The 16,844-nt window shown below is 36.2% G+C and overlaps 1 protein-coding gene across 3 annotated transcripts in view; it reads left to right on the top strand.

The window, feature by feature from the left end:
• Positions 1-16,844, top strand: part of ACBD6 (acyl-CoA binding domain containing 6) — a 210,067-nt gene that overhangs the window by 92,300 nt on the left and 100,923 nt on the right. For all 3 annotated transcript variants that reach the window (XR_011247789.1, XR_011247790.1, XM_069546199.1), the window contains exon 6: positions 14,621-14,710. Coding sequence is in view for 1 of the 3 variants with exons in the window: in XM_069546199.1 (XP_069402300.1) it covers positions 14,621-14,710 (90 nt within the window). In the remaining 2 variants the exon portion in view is untranslated. The remainder of the gene's footprint in view (positions 1-14,620; positions 14,711-16,844) is intronic.

Here is a 16,844-nt window from a genome sequence, read left to right as displayed (position 1 = left end):
TGTAAAATGAGAATAGTACCTGTGTCAGAAATGTCATATTAAATGAGTTAATGTATATAAAGGACTTAGTACCTGAAACACATACACCAAGACATCAATAAATGTCTTAATTGTCCTTAGCGAATAATATGAATGAAGGATGATGATATAATGAAGAAATCACTTAATTCTTTTTTCTAAGACTTAAATTTTTTTTTTAAGAGCAGAGCAGTTTTAGGTTTTGTAATAAACTTGAGAGGAAGGTATAGATGGTACACTTTTTTTTAAAACCAAGGATGTGCATTAATATATCATAATCACCCAAAGTCCATAATTTACTTTAGGGCTCACTCTTGGTGCTGTACATCCTATGTATCTGGACAGATGTATAATGACATATTCATCATTACAGTATTGTACAGAGTCTTTTCATGACCCTAAAAATCCTACGTCTTGCCTATTTGTACCTCCTGCTCCCCTGGCAACCACTGATCTTTTTCTTGTCTCCACAGTTTGGCCTTTTCCAAAATGCCATATAGTTAGAATCATATGATATGTAGTATTTTCAGATTGGCTTCTTTCACTTAGTAATAATTTGAGTTTCCTCCATATCTTCTGATGGTTTGATAGCTCATTTTCTTTCCTGTTGTTCAGTCGCTCAGTTGTGTCCAACTCTTTGTGGCCCCATGGACTACAGCACTCCAGGCTCTCCTGTCTTTCACTATCCCATGAGTTTGCTCAAACTCATGTCCATTGAGTCGATGATGCTATTCAACCATCTCATCCTCTGTTGTCCCCTTTCTCCTGCCCTCAATCTTTCCCAGCGTTAGGGTCTTTTCTGTATGGGCTCTTAGCATCAGGTAGCCAGGGTAGTGGGGCTTCAGCTTCAGCATCAGTCCTTCCAATGAATATTCAGAGTTGATTTCCTTTAGGATCGACTGGTTTGATCTCCTTGCAGTCCAAGGGTCTTTCAAGACTCTTCTCCAGCACCACAGTTTGAAAGCATCAGTTCTTCGGTGCTCAGCCTTCTCTATGGTCCAACTCTCACATCTGTACGTGACTACTGCAGAAACCATAGCTTTGACTGTATGGACCTTTGTCAGCAAAGTGAGGTCTCTGCTTTCTAATACACTGTCTAGGTTTGTCATAGCTTTTCTTCCAAGAAGCAGGCGTCCTTTAACATCATGGTTGCAGTCACTGTCCGCAGAGATTTTGGAACCCAAGAAAATTAAGTCTGTCACTGTTTCCATTTTTCCCCATCTGTTTGCCATGAGGTGATGGGACTGGATGCCCTGATCTTCGCTTTTTGAATGTTGAGTGTTAAGCCAGTTTTTTCACTCTCCTTTTCCACCTTCATTAAGAGGTTCTTTAGTTCTTCACTTTCTGCCATTAGAGTGGTGTCATCTGCATATCCGAGGTTATTGGTATGTCTCCTGGCAGTCTTGATTCCAGCTTGAGCTTCTTCCAGCCTAGCATTTCACATGATATACTCTGCATATAAGTTAAATAAACAGCATGACAATATATAATTTTGATGTACTCCTTTCTCAATTTTGAATCTGTTCGTTGTTCCATCTCCAGTTCTAACTGTTGCTTCTTGACCAGAATACAGGTTTCTCAGGACGGGGTAGGTAAGTTAAGGTAGGTAATTCTCTTTAAGAATTTTCCACAGTGTGTTGTGATCCACACAGTCAAAGGCTTTAGCGTAGTCAGTGAAGCAGAAGGAGATGTTTTCTGTAATTCCCTTGTTTTTTCTATGATCCAGTGGTTGTTGACAATTTGACCTCTGGTTACTCTGCCTTTTCTAAATCCAGCTTGTTTATCTGGAAGTTTTCAATTCATCTACTGTTGAAGCCTAGCTTGAAGGATTTTGAGCAAGACTTTGCTAGCATGTGAAATAAGTACAATTGTGCAGCAGTCTGAACATTCTTTGTCATTGCCTTTCTTTGGGATTGGAGGGAAAACTGACCTTTTCCAGTCCGGTGGCCACTGCTGAGTTTTCCAAATTTGCTGGCATATTGAGTGCAGCACGTTCACAGCATCGTCTTTTAGGATTTGAAATAGCTAGGCTGGAATTCCATCACCTCCACTAACTTTGTCTGTAGTAATGCTTCTTAAGGCCCACTTGACTTCACATTCCACTGGCTTTAGGTGAGTGATCACACCATTGTGATTATCTGGGTCATTAAGACCTTCTTTGTATAGTTCTGTGTATTCTTGCCACCTCTTCTTAATATTTTCTGCCTCTGTTAGGTCCATACCATTTCTGCCCTTTATTGTGACCATCTTTGCATGAAATGTTCCCTTGGTATCCCTAATTTTCTTGAAGGGGTCTCTAGTCTTTCCCATTCTATTATTTTCCTCTATTTCCGTACATTGTTCACTTAAGAAGGCTTTCTTATCTCTCCTTGCTGTTCTTTGGAACTCTGCATTCAGATGGGTGTATCTTTCTTTTTCTCCTTTGCCTTCAGCTTCTCTTCTTTTCTCAGCTATTTGTAAGGCCTCCTCAGACAACCATTTTGCCTTTTTGCATTTCTTTTTCTTGGGGATGGTCTTGATCATCACCTCCTATAAAATGTTACTAACCTCTGTCCATAGTTCTTCAGGCACTCTATCAGGTCTAATCCCTTGAATCTACTTGTCGCTTCCACCACACAATCCTAAAGGATTTGATTTAGGTCATATCTGAATGGTGTAGTGGTTTTCCCTACTTTCTTCAATTTAAGTCTGAATTTTGCAATAAAGAGTTATGATCTAAGCCAAAGGCAGCTTCCAGTCTTGTTTTTGCTGACTGTATAGAGCTTCTCCATCATCAGTTCCAAAGAATATAATCAATCTGATTTCTGTATTGACATTTCCTTTGGCATCCAAGAATATTCCATTGTCTAGATGTACCACAATTTATTTATCTGTTCACTTCCTAAAGGACTGTCCTTGGCTGCCTCTGAGTTTTGGTAGTTACGAATAAAGCTGCTTTAAACAGCCATGTGCAGATTTTGTGTGGACCTAAGTTTTTAGTACCTTTGGGTAAATAAGGAGAAGTATGAATTCTAGATCATATTGTAACAGTATATTTAATTTTATAAGAAACCCATCAAATTTTCTTCCAAAATGTCTGTACCATCTTGTATTCCTACCATCCATGAATGAGGTTCTTTTGTTAGGTACATAGAGTTAAGAATTTTTACGTCTTGGAGAACTGACCTCTTTATCATTATCTAATGCTGTTCTTTATCACATATAACTTTCTTTACTTTAAGTTTGCTCCGACTAAAATTAATATAGCTACCCTGCTTTCTTGTGTGTTAGCATGGTAGTGAACATTTACTTTATATTTGTTTGCATATTTAAAGTAGGTTTTTTTAAATAGCATATTGTTGGGTTGGGTTTTTGATCCATTTTGACAATCTGTCTTTTAATTGATACATGTAGGCCACTGACATTCAGAGTGATTACTGATATAGTTGGATTAATATTTACCACATTGGTTACTGTTTTCAGTATTTGCCCTTTTCTTTGTTTCTGTTTTTGTCTTCCTCTCTTTTCTTGCTATTTGTGAGTTTTTAATATGATTCCATTTTCTTTCCCCTCTTAGCATATCAGTTATGCTTTTTCTAACCTTTTATAGTGGTTGCCCTAGAGTTTGCAATATACATTTATAACTAACCCAAGTCCACTTTCAAATAACATGATACCGTTTCATGGGTAATGTGACTGCCTTATAAAAATAAAATATTCCTAATTTCTCCCTCCTGTCTCTTGTATCACTATTGTCGCTCATTTCACTTATATAAAAGCATACGTAGGCATATGTACATGCATACAGTGTATGTCTGTGTATATATTTGTATGCATATAAGATATGATATGTAAGCTTGTATAATCAAATACACTGTTGCTACTATTTTGAACAAACTGTTAAATCAGTTGAGAATAAGTTTTTATTGAATCTTCACTATTCCTTCTCTGATGCTCTTTCTTTATGTAGATCCAGTTTCGAACCTACATTGTTTTCATTCTCTCTAATAAATTTCTCTCAATATTTCTGGCAAGGCAGGTCTACTGGCAACAGATTTCTTCAATATTTGTTTGAGACAGTCTTTATTTCTACTTCACTTTTGAAGGATGATTTCTCAGGATACAGAATTCTAGGTTAGTAGGGGTTTTTCCTCAACACTAAATGTCACTCCACTCTTCTTGCATGCATGGTTTCAGAAGAGAAATCTGATGTCATTCTTATCTTTGTTTTCTCTATAAGCAATGTATTTTTTTTCCTTTGGCTTCCTTCAGGATTTTTCTTTACCTGTGATTTTCTGTAGTTTGAAAATGATATGCATAGTTTGTGAAGTATTTATCTTGCTTGGTGTTCTCTAAGCTTCCTGGATCTGTGGCTTGGCGTCTGGCATTAATTTGAGGTTTAGTAATTGTTTCAGGTATTTCTTGCGTGCCTTTCTCTGTTTCTTCTCCTTCTGGTATCCCCAGCTGTGCACGTTACATCTTTTGCATTCGTCCCACAGCCCTTGGATATTCTATTCTGTTTTTTCTTATTGTTGTTTCCTGTCTTTGTTCTCCTCGCTTTTAAGTTTTCAGGGATTCTACTGATACATCTTCTAGCTCAGAGATTCTTTCTTCAGCCATTTCTGGTATACCAATAAGCCTGTCACAGGCATTTTTAATTTCTGTTGCAATGAGGTTTTTTTTTTTTAATCTCTAGCATTTCCTTATGGTTCTTTATTCGGATTTCCACTTCTCTGCTTACATTGTCCATCCGTTCTTTTTCTTTTTTTAGATGGTTGTCTATTTGGTTGCCTTGGGTCGTAATTGTGGCACACAGGATCTTCACTACATTATTCAGGATCTTTTGTTGCAGTGCAGGGACTCTTTAATTGTGGCACAGGGCCTTAGTTCCTCCGCAGCAAGTGGTATCTTGGTTTCCTGACCAGAGATCGGGAAGCCACGTTCTCTGAATTGCAGGGTGGATTCTTAACCAGCGGACCCCCAGGGAAGTCCCTGTCCATCTGTTGTTGCATGCTGCCAGCTTTACATATTAGAGCCCTTAGCATATTAATCATTGTTGTTTGAAATTCTCCACCTGGTAATTCCAACATCTCTGCCCTGTTTCATTCTGATGCTTATTCTGTCTCTTCAAATGGTGGATTTTTTTGCCTTGTGGTTTGCCATGTAATTTTTACTGATAGCTGGATGTGATATACCAGATAAAAGGAACTGCTATAAATAGGCCCTTAGTAATGTGTTGGTGCGAAAAACTGACTTATTTGAAGAGACCTTGATGCTGGGAAAGATTGAAGATGGGAGGAGAAAGGGACAACAGAGGATGAGATGGTTGGATGACATCACCAATTCAATGGACATGAGTTTGAGTAAACTACAGGAGTTGGTGATGGGCAGGGAGGCCTGGCGTGCTGCAGTCCATGGGGTCACGAAGAGTCGGACACGACTGAGCGACTGAACGGAACTGACTGGCTGTTGGTGAGGGGCTGGGGACAGAAAGTGTCCTGTGGTCCTACCATTCAGTCTCAGTTCTGTAGTGAGCCTGCGTCTCTGAACAGGGACTCTCACAACTGTTTCTCTCTCTTCTTTTTTTAATCCCTCTTTGAATGGGACAGAATGGCTAGAGTGGACTGGAGGTGGCTATTTCCCTTCCCCCAGGTCAGTTAGACTCTGACAATACCCCAACAGGTTAGGTGTTGGTTAACCTTTTCCTCTAAAGGCAGGCCTTTTCAGGGCCTATTTCAGAATGGATCATTTCCCTTTCCCCTACCCAAAGCATGAGGGTATGTTTCTCTGACATTTATTGTCAGAGAACCTGGTCATGCTCCTGGAGGTAAATCTCACATTATTGGGGGGTGTGTGTTTGGAGGAGCTGAATAGATGCCTTTGGAGTTTTAACCCTCAGAGTTGTCTGCGCTGAGCCTCTGACAGTTTATCACTCATAGCCAGGTGTTCCTACCTGGACTGGCTCCCCGGGTGGTTTCCAGGCTGTGCTCCAGGCTGTTGGGCTCACCTCTCTCTCTCTAGTCTCAGGGGCAGTGGTTTCCCCTGAGACTCCCGTCTCTTATGGATCCAAGAAGAATCGTTGATTTTTCAGTCTCTTCGGCTTTTTGTTTGTTGTTAAGGTGGAGGGGCAGCTTCCTAGCTCTTTATATGTGGAACTGGAAACCAGAAGCCCACTTAACTTTTCAAGGTCACTTTTTAACTGGAAATGATTGTGTGTGTGCTATATGATCCCTATTAGAATTTACATCTTTCTTTTTTTTTTAATTTTTTATTTTTTAAATTTTAAAATCTTTAATTCTTACATGCGTTCCCAAACGTGAATAAGACTATTTTATACAGTGTGGGTTACAGTTTACAGAGTACTTTCACCACGTTCGCAACTCTGTAAGGTACTTCCATTATTTTTTATCATGTTATCTTCACAACAGCTCTGAAAGGTTATCCTTATTTTTCAGACAAGAACTGCTTCGGATATGTACACATTACGTTACTTGTTCAAATACATACAACTGCTGAGTCTGAAAGAGTGAAATGTAGTTCTGAGAGAGTGTTCTTTTCACCACTGGATTTAAGAAGGATAATCAGTTTCTAGTCAGCCCTGCTAGTGTTATGCTCTGACTTGCAACACTTTCTTTTATAAAATAGTTAAATTCACATGTGACCTCTGCAGAGATCATTGGACAGCAGTAATAGGGATCAAATAAATGTCTAGAACACAAATGGCTTACTAAACAACGCCGTTTTTTATGTGTGAAAATGAAAGAAAGCCTTGTAAAATGCCTTGCTTCCCTCATTTAGTGACTTTGATACAGTACAGTTTCCCAGGTCTTCCAGCTTGTCACCCATGCAGCTACCTTCACCCCCAGCCTGCCAGAACATTGTGTTTCCATGAACAGATGAAGTGCTTACACATTCATAGACTGAGACACCCTGAATTCAGTTGGGTTCTCTCATTGCTCCAAGCAGATTTCTGCCCTTTCAGCCATGACAACTCAGGCTGGGCTTTGAATACTAATGGCAAGCCCTTTTATTATTAATCAGGGATTTGTATGAATTAATTTTAGAACATGAGGGAAATGGGAGCTTAAAATTAGAATCAAACTTAACATCCTAAATGAAATAAAGGGTACTGTTTCATGACATTTAAAGCTCTAGCAAATGAAACAACTTTGTAAGCTTTGATGGTGGATTAAAAGTATATAATCTTAAAGTTAACTTTCTAGCTAAATACTTAACCTCTTTATCAGAAAAAAGTCATTTCCCTACTATAATAAGTTGGGTAACAATTAAAATTTTGAAAGGACATTTAGTTCTTCTGGTGTTTGTCTGTCTAATATTTGAACTTGAGATATTTCACTACTGATTGCCTAAGATTCTGTGGGATGGTGTATGACTTTATTTAAAATGCCCACCCGGCAGATTCACCCCAATTTCAGTCTTTCCCTAAGATGATTAAAAATTACATTTATTGCACTTAAAATGTGAATTTAAGTGAATCTGTGAGCACATAAAGAAATTTAATAATAGTCATAATATGATAAGCTATATTTGTACCCCATATATTGAAATAAATATTATTGCCTAAAATGCTTAGATTTGCATCTATAGCTATCATAGCACATGAACATATATAAATTGCTTTTTAAGTAAAATATTGCTATTTTATAATGAAGTTATTTTACTATGTATAAATATAGTTCTTGGTATGTGTCATTTAAGTTGTAATTGCTGCTAATATATTATTAGTAAGTTATACATTTCTAATTTGAGAAAATTATCCAGTACGTAGTGTTTCCTACTGATATGGTAGTTAGGACATTGTTTATATTTTAGGTAAAAGAAAAAGTTTTGTAGTTATACTTACTTTTCAGGACACTGTATATCAGATGTTTCACGTTCCAAGTTTATAGCATCATAGTGTTATATGTACTCATTTTTATTTATATTATAACTTTTATTAAAGTTTCTAATGATTTGCAGAAATGTTTGAAAACTGCAGCATAGGTAATATGAAGAGAAATGTAAGAGCTTTTAAATTTTTTAAATGGTGCTTCAATTTTTATTTTTGTCATATTAATACAACTCTTCACACATGCCACATATTTACAGGTTTTTCAAGAAAATATCTTGGCTGATTTAAATAATTTGTAAAGTATACTTGTTATGAACAGAATATTTCTTATCAATTCAGGCACATTTTATGTCTGCACTATTGTCATACACATTGTTTCTTAGATCAGTGTCATATCAGCAGATGCTAAATACATGCTTATTAGTGTGTAGTTTAAACTTTTATATTAATTTAAACTTGTTAAATGTGGCGATGTAATAATATTTGGACAAATTAGATGACATCATTCCAATGTATCTGTCATCAGTACCCCCCAAAGCATTTATATAATTTATTAGTTTCCCGTGGATTTCTTATCTAATGTGCTCCCCAAATTCCTCTTTTATTGAGCTGCTTCTTTAGTTCTTTCTTTTCTGTCATTTTGAAGGTATTATAGATTCTTTCAAATACTTTGAAGAAGGTCACCTTTCTCTTGACTGTTCCTTTCTTTACTTGCTTTGTTTTAAATTTGTGGCTCACGTCAGAATACAATTTACTTGCTTTTGGCTTGAGAAACTGATGCAAAATCTGGCAAAACCTAACATTATTAACCTAACAAAGAAGCAAAAGGTTTAAGAGGCAGAGTCAGTGAACTGAGGATAAATTTATGCTTTTATTTAAGAAAGGAAGTAAAAGTGTATCCTCTTAAATAACTTTCTATACTTGAGTATATGTTATTTTGGTTGTGTAGTTGATTAACATTAATTTGAAGGAACTCTTTATTTGCACTAATAATTGAGAAATGCATTATGAACTGTCAAATTATGCTCATTTATATTAATACAGGCAGCACCATTTAAAAATCAAACCTATATTAGTACGTCAGACTTTTTCATCTTCCCCAACTGAAACTCTACTCATTAAACACTTAACTCCCTATTCCTCCCCTTCCCCCAGCTCCCTGGCAGCTACCATTTGACTTTCTGTCTTCATGAATTTGACCGCTCTAGATACTTCATGTAAATGGAATCATACAGCACATACTTTCACAAGTATTGGACACTTATTTCACTTAACATAATGTCTTCAAGACTCATCCATGTTAAAACATGTCAAAATTTTCTTCCTCTTAAAAAAATGAATGATATTTATATGCATATACTGCATTTTGTGTATCTAAATATCTATGAACAGTTGGGTTGCTTTCATATTTTGGGTATTATGAATAATGCTGCTGTGAATGTGGGTGTGCAAATGTTTGTTTGATTTTTTTTCCAACAATTTATTATGAAAAATTGTACACACACCAGAAAGTTGAAAGAATTTTACCATGGACATATGTATTCTTATTGCTAGATTCTACCACTGATATTTTACTATGTATGTTTGCTTTATCAGTGTTTAGCCATCTCTTTATCCATCTGTCGATCTATGTTACTTTTTTGGATGTGTTTCAGAGTATTTTATAGACAATACATTTTCTTCTAAATACTTCAGTATATATATCATTAAACAGAGATCAGTATTAGTCTGGTTTTTCTCTTAATGTAAAATGTATATTCGGTGATAGCTCAGTTGGTAAAGAATCTGCCTGCAATGCAGGAGACCCTGGTTCAGTTCCTGGTCGGGAAGGTCCACTGGAGAAGGGATAGCTACCCACTCCAGTATTCTTGGGCTTCTCTGTGGCTCAGCTGGTAAAGAATCTGCCTGCAAAGCAGGATACCTGGGTTCAAGCCTGTTTCATTAAGCTCCTTCAGTCACTTGCAAAAGTTAATCTTTATATGGTATTCCCTCATGGCTCAGAGGGTAAAGAGTCTTCCTGCAGTGTGGCAGACCTGAGTTTGATCCCTGGGTTGGGAAGATCCCCTGGAGAAGAAAATGGCAACCCACTCCAGTATTCTTGCCTGGAAAATCTCATGGACAGAGAAGGAGCCTGGCGGGCTATAGGGTTGCAAAGAGTCAGACACGACTGAGAGACTTCACTTTCACTTTTTTCAATTAATATTGACAAATGCATGTACCGATGTAACTCCTATACCCATGTACCCATGTAACCCCAAACTCCTATCAAGATATAGAACATTACTGTCACCCTAGAAAATTCCCTCATGCCTCTTCTCAGCTGGTTCTTTCTCCTCATCCCACAAAGGTAATCACTGTTTTCTAATTCTTCTACCATATATTGGTTTTGCCTGTTCTAGAACTTTATAGGTGAAATCATAAAATGTACTTTTTTTTTTTGTATAAGCCTTCTTTCATTTAACATAATGTTTTTGGGTCATTGATATTGTATAGATCAGTATTTCCCTTCGTTTTTATTGCTGAGTAATATTCCATCATATGACCATGAATATATTGTGTATTTATCCATTGCCTTATGATGACACCTGGCTACCTTATTATGATCACTGGATTACTTATTACTTTATAGGATGAAGTAATATCTCTATTGCTTACTCCTTGACCCTTTATGGCTTAGTAAATGCTTATAAAGGGATCTTTTAAAGTAGTGTATTTAAAGTCCTTCTGAATTCCCTGATAGCTCAGCAACACCATTTTTTTTTTAATCTTAGGTCTTAGCCAGTGAACAAAATATTCACTTGCTTTAAATGTGGATTAGTTTCCATGCTAGTCACATCTTGAGACTGTAAACTACCTCCTGATACTACTACTGTCTGAGTTTTTTAAAGAACACTGTTGGTTTACTCTTGAGAGGCGGGTGGCGGTAGGAGGCTTTGTGTAGCTTCTGGTGGTGGCAGGTGGGGAAGTTCTCACTGTAGCCAGATGCTTTACCACCAGCAGCAAAGAGTAGAAGATAGGGATAGGAGAGAGGAGACAGACATTACAGGTTATTGGTAGCTGAAGTCAATCAATTGTAAATTGAAACCCAGTTTTTTTGGAGAGAGAAATTCAAGTTGACCTGTTTACAGTATTTCACTGAGTAATTAGACTGTATTATCCTATACAGTGGCTTCCCTCGGAGCTCAGTCAGTAAAGAATCTGCCTGCAATGCAGGAGACCCAGGTTCAATTCCTGGGTCAGGAAGATCCCCTGGAGAAGCAAATAGCAACCCAATCCAGTATTCTTGCCTGGAGAATCCCATGGACAGAGGAGCCTGGCAGGCTCTCAAGAGCCGGACTTGACTTAGCGAGTAAACCACCACCATCATCCTATACAATCTTTGATAGAATGGCAACTCTTACAAATTTAAACATACCATCTTTGCCATGTTTTCATCTGCTGTATATATAGTGTACATGCTTTGTATCTATTCTCAAAATACCATAAGAACATCAAGATTCACTTTATAATACTATCTCTTTTCATTTAATTTGTGATATCCAGGAGAAAATGTAATTTTAAAAATTCTTCATGGTTTAAGGACAAGTAACCAAGGATATCAAAGGAGCATTTAAAATATTAAGACCCATCTGTATTTTCCAGAAGGTATGAAAGTAATACTACTTAATAGGTTAGCTGCCACCCTGCACTCTCAAAGCACTTTAGTCATTCATCTGTCTGAGGTAAGACGGTATTTGCACCCTTGGTTGATAGATGGGAACTCTCTTCTCCCGACCCCATGTTTTACTGTGTTTGAATTCCAGAGTATATCCAGAGCTTTCCAAACAGTGCTTATTGTCTTCTGGTGGTCTAACAAAGATTCCTCTTAATAATGGTTTCCCCTACTTATATCCTAAATACTTCTGGGATATTTTTTCAGAAGTTATTAAAACTCAAAGCAAAGAAACAGTTGTCAGTTTTAGTGGTAACAGTAAAAATAAATTTTAACTTGAAAATTTATAAGAGATTATTCATAGATGATAAAACAATTACATATAAAAGTAGGTAAAATAGAAGTTTGTATAAAATCTTTAAACAAATATGATGTGTACCTAGTTGATGGTTTTCCTTCTGGAAAAGAAATTATGGCATCCAGTATCTCAATTTAATAAATTTAAAAATTGTACTATATTGGTCCAAGTATATTTGTGGTTAACAAAAAGAAAGGACAGAACCACAGGTGTTCATTTACTGATTTCATCAGTAGGGGTTATGAGGGTAGCATCTCTGCAAATTCCTGGTTATATATTACTTGAGCCAATAATCTCAAAGTACAGTATGATTACAGGGCCTCTATAATGTGAAGAAGTAAAGAGTTACCACATACAGCTACCTGGTTATGCTGGTCTTTGTTCATTTAAGTGCAGGAACTTTTGAAGGCAAAAATTCCAAAGCCTGGTTTATTTTATGTATGCTTATTTACAAGTATATTTAATCCTGCTCTTGTTTTTGAGCTTAATACCGCATAAAAATATTAATCATTAGATGGTCATAATGTAGCTCTCTTCAGCACTTCTGTAGAAAGTCATTGTCAGAGAATTCATTCTAATTCAAGGTTAATTAGTGTACCATTAAAATAATGCGTTACAAAAATTAATTACACCACAGGTCAAAAAACCTGTTAAAAAGCAGAGTGTAAATGTCTAAGAGCACATCGTCCTCCTTAAAACATTGCTATACGAGTGCCACCCTTCTGGAAAATATCTCCAATGTGAAAATCACTACTGAGGTCCAGTCATAGGTGTTTCCCTAAAGTAAATTTTTGGCACCACACATGGAAAATTTAAAATATAACTCCCCATTAACAGTAAAATGTGTTGCTTGTCTGCTTCTACACCGAAACAGCTAAGGATTTATATTTAAGCATTAATCAGTGAAACCCTATTGGGTTAAACCTAAGTTAAGTCAGGAATCTTGTTGGGAAATAGAAATTATCCATATATCTTACAGTAAAAATACTAGATATATTATGTTTTCTTACTTAACTATTAGGTAGTTCTGGTAGGTGCCCTATGTAAGTCTGTCACACATCATTTTAACTATATGGTGATTCTTGTTCATAATTTGATAGCCATAAAATGTACCCTTAAAATTAGAACTAAAAATAATACAGACTTTGACATTTTACCTAATTATTTTAGTGTAAAAGCTATGAAACAGTTATATAAAATATAAACTGAATTCAAATATAAACTGAAATCAAATATAAAATATGAATTATAAAATACTTTACACATTGGTATTTGTTCTGAGAATCAAATTAGAATATCTAATTATTCATATGGAGGGTTTTAAAATGAGTTCCCCAGTAACAGTAAATCAGTACACGTTAGAGCTGGGGAACATTTAACACAGGCAACACTGTTCTCTATCAACAATACATTATTTATTTGGCTTTTAGAATTGTCTCCATTTAAAAAAATTATTAGTGGGCTCTGAACTAATAATTAACTAAGTGGTTTTGCTGTTACAATAAAGTGTGACTGATTTGCCCACATTTAAAATTTTTCTGCTTCCCTTCTCCTTTGCATTTTGCATACAAAACATATTCACAGGTAAGTAAAAATAAATTGAGCAAATGAAAGAAAAAGGAAAGGACGATTTTTAAGGAAGAAGTTGTCTTACTTTGGGTTTTTGTTGTTGTTTGTTTTTTTCAAGAATAGCTCCTGGTTAATTAGTTGAACGAATAGGTATGTGAAGAGAGTCTGAAAGATGAAGAATGTAAGTGGGTTAAGAAAAGCTTTCTTCAAAGGTGCTTTTTACTTTTAAGTCCCCTTTGTCCTAGCCTATATCTGTTTAAATCTTTTCTAAAATGACATAAAGCAGGGATTTCAACTTAATGTGAAAAAACATTCTATTCTTTTAAAAATGACAACATCACTACCACCCTCAAAAAGTAGTGTTAAGCCATAATCACTCATTTCTTCAGAAAAGCCCTTAGCTTTGGGGGTTTTGTTTATTCTTCGGACCAATTAGGCTCCTTTTGTTAACTAAGCCAAGATTTTCTGACAGTAGAGAAACGAATTAACACATCGACAGTGTTCGTCTTTGGTAGCCAGTAGTTAAAATTGTGTAATAATTAGTACACTGCCTCCTAACAGTTAACTGTCCTGTTTTACAAGTGGCTTTCATGGCCAACATTTGAAGTTAAATGCTAGTAGACTTGTACTTATGTTTGGGGGGTATTTCAGGGTGTAAATTTGGGCTATGAAGGGGAAATGCTTGTGATTACATTTTCTTACATTTTATGGAATAAACGAGTAAATTTAGATATATTACATTCAGCTTATGATCTCTACCTAGGTTTAAGTACCTTTTTTTTAACTCATAAGAGTTGCTTCACCAAAAGTAAACATAATAATTTAAAATTAATCTCTTTCATTTCATCAAAGTACTTTAAAATTTACAAAATGTTATCGTGTAGTTCATACGTTCAATAAATATTACTGGTATTATTGTTGTTAGTATTAACCTTATCCCCACTCTGTGGATAAAGAAACTGATCAGTCTGAAGAAAGTCACTGGGCTAGTATCTAACAGATCTCCAAAGTACAACTCAGGAATTCCTGTTGTTTTCATTTACTGCTTTTCCCATAGAACATTTTATATGAATCATTCTTAGAATAGTTAACCTATATTTTTACTTATTTCTGTATCTGTCTTAAGACCTTGTGTCTTTTGTGTGGCCCACAACTGGATTAACAAATTCATTTGTCCTTTTCTGTGTTTTAGGGCAGAACTTTACTCCACTGGGCTTGTGATCGAGGACATAAGGAACTAGTCACAGTCTTGCTGCAATATAGAGCTGATATTAACTGTCAGGTAAGAGCGATGAGAAAATTCACCCATTCCAGTCCATCTTAGTTCGCTGATTCCTAGAATGTCGGTGTTCACTCCTGTCATCTCCTGTTTGACCACTGAACTGAACTGAAGAGTGATGAAAAGGGAACATTTTTTAAAAATGAGGTAAAATCTATATAAAGTAAAATTTACCATATTAACGGTTTTAAAGTGTACAGTCCAGTGGCATTAATATATTTTAACAATGTGTACCCATCGCTACTGCCTTGTCCTAACATTTTCATCACCCCAGAAGGACAAGGACAGTTTGTACCTGTTAAGTTGGCACTGCCTATTTCCCTTCCATTCCAGATCTTAGCAACAACTAATCTTTCTGTTCCAATGGATTTGCCTATTCTGGGTATTTCATATAAATGGGATCATAAAATATGTGGCCTTTGTCTCTGGCCTCTCTCACTTGGCATGTTTTCAGAGATTATCCGTGTTGTAGCAGGTAATGGCACTTCTTTCCTTTTTATGACTAAGTAATATTCTATCATACGTATAGAACACATTTTATCCTTCATCAACTGATGAGTAATTGAGTTGTTTCCACCTTTTGGCAATTGTGAATAATTGCTGTGAACAATTTGCATACATGTTTTTGTTCAAAACTTGTTTTCCGTTCTATTGGTTCTGTACTTAGGAGGAGAATTCCCTATATGGTTATTTGATGTTTATCTTTTTGAGGAAACTCCAAACTGTTTTCTGCAGGAGCCACACAATTTTACATTCCCGCCAACAATGCAATGCATGAGTGTTTCAGTATTTCCACTTCTTCACCAATACTCGTTATTTCTTGTTTAATAGCCATTCTAGTGGGGTGTAGTGATCTCATCATAGTATGATTTGGATTTGCATTTCCCTAGTGAGTATTTTTTCGTGTACTTGTTAACAGCTTGTCTATCTTCTTTGGAAAAATGTCTATTCAAGTGTTTTGCCCTTTTTTAAACTGAGGGGCTTTTTTATATTTAAGAAGTAGAAGTTCTTATATTCTGGACCTTAAAGCATTATCAGATGTATGGTTTGCAAATATCTTCTCCCTTTCTGTGGGTTGTCTTCTCACTTTCTCAATAGTATCCTGTGGTGCACATAAAGTTTTCAATTTTGATGAAGTTCAGCATATCTGTTTTCTTTGCTTGGTTGTGCTTTTGGTGTCATACCTAAGAAACAATTGCCAAATTCATGATTATTAAGATTTACCATGCACTCCTAGAAACTCGGTACTCATAACTAACTCCCCATTCCCCTGCCCACCCCCCCACCCATTACCCTAGCAAGCACCATTCTACTCTCTCTCTTCATGACTTTGACTACTCTAGATACATCATATAAGTAGAATCATACACTATCTGTCTTTTTGTGATTGGCTTATTTCATTTAGCATAATGTCTTCAAGGTTCATCCGTGTTGTACCATGTGGCAGAATTTTTTTCCGTTTTAAAACTCAATAATGTTGCATTGTGTGTATATACCATATTTTGTTTATCCAAATATCCATCTACAGACATTCAGGTTACTTTCACCTTCTGGCTATTGTGATTAATACCTCTGTGAATATGAGTAGCAAATATTTGTTTTGAGTCCTTGCTTTCACTTCTTTTGAGTATATACCCAGAAGTAGAATTGCTGGGTCATAGGGTATCTTTAATGTTTTGAGGATCACCATACCATTTCCACAGTGGCTGCACCTTTTTACCTTCCCATCAGCAATGCAGAGATATTCCAGTTTCTCCACATCCTTACCGACACTTGTTATTTTCTGTATTTTTGATATAAGCCATCCTCGTGGATGTGAAGTGATATCTCATTGTGGTTTTGATTTGCATTTTCCCAATTATTAATGATGTTGAACATATTAATGTTGACCAGTTAATATTGGCCATACATTCATCTTCTTTGGAGAAATGTCTGTTCATGTCCTTTGCCCACTCTTTAATTGGGTTGTTTGGGGTTTTTTATTGTTAAGTTGTAAGATGTGTTAGTCACCCAGTCGTGTCTGACTCTTTGTGACTCCATGGACTGTAGTCTGCCAAGCTCCTCTGTCCATGGGATTTCCTAGACAAGAAGTAGGTTGCCATTTCCTTCTCCAGGGGATCTTTCTGACTCAGATATT

Source organism: Ovis canadensis, chromosome 12 (assembly GCF_042477335.2).
Source record: "Ovis canadensis isolate MfBH-ARS-UI-01 breed Bighorn chromosome 12, ARS-UI_OviCan_v2, whole genome shotgun sequence".
NCBI classification, from domain to species: domain Eukaryota; kingdom Metazoa; phylum Chordata; class Mammalia; order Artiodactyla; family Bovidae; genus Ovis; species Ovis canadensis.
Note: the sequence above shows the minus strand (reverse complement) of the source record. Positions and strands in the feature narration are given on the sequence as shown.